This window comes from Gordionus sp. m RMFG-2023, chromosome 2 (assembly GCF_954871325.1).
Source record: "Gordionus sp. m RMFG-2023 chromosome 2, tfGorSpeb1-WG-v2, whole genome shotgun sequence".
NCBI classification, from domain to species: domain Eukaryota; kingdom Metazoa; phylum Nematomorpha; class Gordioida; order Chordodea; family Parachordodidae; genus Gordionus; species Gordionus sp. m RMFG-2023.
The window spans coordinates 30,865,829-30,870,269 of record NC_088776.1 but is presented as its reverse complement, the minus strand read 5'-3'; the positions used below and the strand labels follow the sequence as shown (position 1 = coordinate 30,870,269).

Genomic DNA, 4,441 nt, shown 5'->3' with positions numbered 1-4,441 from the left:
TTTAATATGAACCGTAAAAATCTACCAACGACGGTCCCAAGTCCGTGTGCAAAAAGTGGAGGGTTGGCGTCAGGTCGGAAACCGGCTGTAAAAACCCACTCCAAAATGATGATAGTTTCAAATAAAACTCTACAACAGAAAGCTAGGGCGTCCTCCACAAACGACGCGCACTGCATCTCCCGCCCGTGCAATGCGAATAATACGCTAGGGTTATCGCCTGACTCACAACGAAGGCGGTTAAGGAAGTTAGTTGTGGATAGAATGCGAATAACATGCTGGAATGTGGGTACGTTGACGGGATAGAGCTACGAGGTCGCACAAATACTAAAAAGAAGAAAGGTACACATCGCCTGCCTACAAGAGACGAGATGGAATGGAACGCTCGGGAGTTAGGAGAGGGATACAAGTTATTCTACAGTGGGTCCAAATCGTAGAAACGGGGTCGGTATCGTTCTAAGCGAATCGTTCAAGAATAAAGTGGTGGAAAACTGTTCAGACAGGTTAATGTGGGTGAAGATTGCAGATCAAGGAGGCCTCCTAACCGTTATGTGCGCGTATGCTCCTCAAATTGGGTGTATGGAATCAGAGAAGATATATTCATCGATTCATTGAGGGATACATAGAATACGACAGGAAGAAAAGCTAATTATTGGGGTGGACTTCAACGCCCACATAGGAAAAGATCGTCTCGGGTATGAACGAAATCATGGAGGTTATGGGAATGGTCTGAAGAACAAGGAAGGGGAAAAACTTCTCCAAGTATCTCAAGCATATGACATGGCGATCGTTAACACTTATTTTCAAAAGCGTGAAGATCATATTGTGACTTATAGAAGTGGAAAGCATTTTAGTCAAATTGACTATCTGCTTATACGGCGAAAGGATTTATGGAGGATCAAAGATTGCAAAGTAATACCGGGAGAAGAAATCGCCATGCAACATCGTTCACTTGTCATGGATCTTGAAAGAAAAGGGTTTCCGGAAAGAAGAAAGGTTTATGAACTTCGAAATAGGTATGAAATGCTAAAGGACATGCCGACGAACGATAAATACCATCAGAAAGCCTCCACACTCTTGGGTGCCAGGAAGTTAGAAAGAAACGTAGACGACGATTGGGAGACGCTAACTGCAGGCATAAAGGAAACGGCGATTCAGATTCAAGGACAGACCAAAGGAGGCAAAGCTTTGAATAGGGAACTATGGTGGTGGGATCAATCGGTTAGGGATTTCATCGAAAGAAAGAAAATTCTATATAGACGGTGGCATAAATCTAAAAAGTCGGAGGATTATCAAGAATATAGGGAGGCAAAGAGAGCCGTGAAGAAGGCCGTTGCAGAAGAATGCTTACACCGAGATGGCAAACAAACTATGTACAAATTGGCCAAGATAAGGGAGAAGAAAAGTCGCGATGTCGAGTCCTTAAAATAGTCAAAAATGAGGTGGGTAAAACCTTATTTAAGCCGAAGGAGGTGATGGAAAGGTGGAAAGGATATTTCAAGGAACTTATGAATATTGCTAATGACAAAGATTTCCTTCCCGATATTTAGCCAAACATAAGTATGGTCGAACTCTTTCAGGAGGATAAAGTTTGGACGCAAATGAACAAGATGCAAAAAGGAAAAGCTAATGGCCCAGATGGAATTCCTATGGAAGCATGGATCGGATGCCGAGAAGAAGAAGCATGACCATGACGAACCTCTTTAACAAGATATTGGGAGAAGAACGAATTCCTAATCAATGGAGAGCAAGCACGATTATACCCTTATTCAAAGGCAAAGGAGACCCTCAGGAGTGTGGTAATTACAGAGGTATCAGGCTAACTTGCCACTCCTTGAAACTTATGGAAAGGATCTTAGAGGCTGAAGAACGTGGTGGAAATATCGGCTAACCAATTTGGATTTGTGGCCGGCAAATCCACAATCGATCCGATCTTCGCACTAAGACAAATGATGGATAAATATGGAGAAAAGAAAAGAAACCTACATATGGTCTTTATTGACTTGGAGAAAGCTTAGGACACGGTCCCTCGCGATTTAATATGGTGGTGCTTAAGAAAACAAAATATCCCTGACGCATATGTACGGCTTATGAAAAATATCTATGAAGCCTCAACTTCTTGCGTTAGAATGACACTTGGAGACGAAACCTTTTTGGCTTGAAATTGGATTACATCAAGGATCTGCTCTTAGTCCTTTTTTATTCAATATAATTATGGACACGATAACGAGAGACATCCAAAAGCCATCTCCTTGGTGTATGCTATATGCCGATGATATAGTAATGCGAAGAGACAAAGGAGAAAGTATTCGAAGAAGCCGAAAAGTGGTCAAAACGCTTAGCTGGATATGGTTTAAAGGTCAACAATCGAAAAACGGTATACATGGAGATGAACGTTACAGGCACCCCATCGCTGGATGACCAATTAATGTACCCAAAAGTAGACAGGTTTACATACCTAGGCTCGATGCTACAACAAGAGGGAGGTTGCGCAAAAGAATTCAATGCACGGATTCAAAAAGGATGGCTTAAATGGCGAAGTATATCCGGTGTAATGTGCGACAAGAAGATGCCAATATAGTTGAAAAATAAAGCTTACAAATCCATCGTAAGACCGGTGTTACTCTATGGAAGTGAAACATGGGCATTAAACGCTATGGAAGAAAAGTTATTACAAGCCACGGAGATGAGAATGATACGGTGGAGCTTGGGGTATACTAAACTCGACCATATGACGAATGACTGTCTCAGAGCAAAAATGGTTATTCTCAACCTATGGCGGACTTGATAAACGAAAATCGGTTAAGATGGTATGGTCATATACTAAGAAGGGAGACGAATGATATAAATGGAAAAGTATTGGACATGGAGGTGCCGGGGAAGAGAGAAAGAGGACGACCTCGTGTTACTTGGAAAGATCAAGTAGACAAAGTTATGATGACTCTGAAGATAAATCCGGACATGGCCCTTACTCGATCAAGATGGAAGAAACTTATTAAAACAAACCCAAAGACTCTGGGACATTATACATGATAAAGAAGAAGATGAACCGTTAAAATAAAATAATATAAAAAATTAATTTTATAATATGGAAAAGCGAAACTAAATTATCAAAAAACAATTAATTTTATAATATGGAAAGGCGAAACTAAATTTATAATATATCGATTTTATATGATAGCAATATTATTTCAAATGGTAAAAATATTTTACCTATTATAAAAATTCAAATTAATTAAAGTGACGTTAATTGAGAAAAATGGATCGAAAGATATCTCTATTTAAAAAAGAAGAATTAATATATAGAACGTTTTCATTGAGAATAAAATATGGTCCTTCGTTATATAGTAAAAAAGAATCCCGGAAAAAAACCCCCAAAATTTTTTTTCTAATTTACTTAAGACCTAATAATATCGATATATTTTTATTTAGATTTAATAAGGTATAGACAAATTAGTATTTTAGAAAAAAATATTATAAAAATATAATTTAATAATAAATTTTTTTAGGCCCCAATTCATTACTTAAAGGTTACTCATATACCCTCCATAAAAAATGCTTAAGCAAGAAAAAATGCTGATATTCAAATTGATACTTGGAAAAAAAATACCCCAGTAAAATAACCCATGTATTACTTATTTTCGTAAAAATTATTTGCTATGGTAATAAATACAATCCATCCTTAATTACTAATTTTTATCGAAATATTCAAGAATATCCTTACCATTGCTTGGAGTAACCGATCTAAGGAATGCCATTGCATTGCCCATATCATATAAAGTAACAAACGCTAAGCCTTCCATCATGCTACAAAAGAAGCTTAGAGCTTTATCGGTTCTGTATTGCCTTTCCAGACCTCGCTTTTGAATTTTTTTATAGGTACTTTGACACAAATGGTAAAAGCATCCTCTGATTATGATGTGATCCCTTGAAAAAATAAATATAAATAATTTAACATTAATAATCATACCAATGACAGTTTTAACCGCGTTCATAGCAGACTTTTCGAAATCCATGTATATATATAATGGATCAGGAAATAAATCCCGTTCTTGACATTTTGACATTATTACTTCGAATATTTTTTCGTAAGTATTTTGTGTTTTTTTGGAGTACACAATAAACAGTGGTGATAAAAATATTGTTTATTGTAAACCCTTAATGATAAACAGCTGTTAATGATTGTGGCATTCGCTTATAAAATTATTTATCAATATTAATTATTGCTAGGTTATACTAAAAAAATTAAGTGAAAATTAAGAAGAAAAAATTGAGAAATGATCAAAAAAATAAAGATTAACAATGACTTAAAGGAAAATTGGGAAGAAAAATATAATTTGAGAAAAAAAATTAAGAAAAATTGACAAGAATTTTTTTTTAAAAAATAACGATTTTCCTTTGTTTCGAATTATTTTTCCATGGGGGTTTTTTACGGGGGTTTTTT

The 4,441-nt window shown here is 36.4% G+C and overlaps 2 protein-coding genes across 2 annotated transcripts; both read left to right on the top strand.

Annotated features, from left to right (window-relative positions):
* The first annotated feature begins 272 nt into the window (after positions 1–272).
* LOC135924253 (uncharacterized) lies at positions 273–1,428 on the top strand. The gene is made up of 2 exons (XM_065459305.1): positions 273–406; positions 624–1,428. Exons 1-2 carry the CDS (start codon positions 273–275, stop codon positions 1,426–1,428), a joined length of 939 nt encoding a protein of 312 aa, XP_065315377.1.
* A 259-nt stretch (positions 1,429–1,687) lies between these two features.
* Positions 1,688–2,578, top strand: LOC135924252 (uncharacterized). Its single transcript, XM_065459304.1, has 2 exons — positions 1,688–1,808; positions 2,289–2,578. The coding sequence occupies exons 1-2, from the start codon at positions 1,688–1,690 to the stop codon at positions 2,576–2,578; spliced, it is 411 nt and encodes a 136-aa protein (XP_065315376.1).
* Positions 2,579–4,441: the final 1,863 nt, after the last annotated feature.

What these genes read in the sequence shown, in the direction of transcription:
- LOC135924253 (XM_065459305.1), top strand. Translation starts at nt 273, where the DNA reads ATGCTGGAATGTGGGTACGTTGACGGGATAGAGCTACGAGGTCGCACA. An exon ending in GAGTTAGGAGAGGGATACAA is followed by an intron (nt 407 to 623) that starts GTTATTCTACAG and finishes AGGGATACATAG; the next exon opens with AATACGACAGGAAGAAAAGC.
- LOC135924252 (XM_065459304.1), top strand. Translation starts at nt 1,688, where the DNA reads ATGACGAACCTCTTTAACAAGATATTGGGAGAAGAACGAATTCCTAAT. An exon ending in GGAGTGTGGTAATTACAGAG is followed by an intron (nt 1,809 to 2,288) that starts GTATCAGGCTAA and finishes AGTAATGCGAAG; the next exon opens with AGACAAAGGAGAAAGTATTC.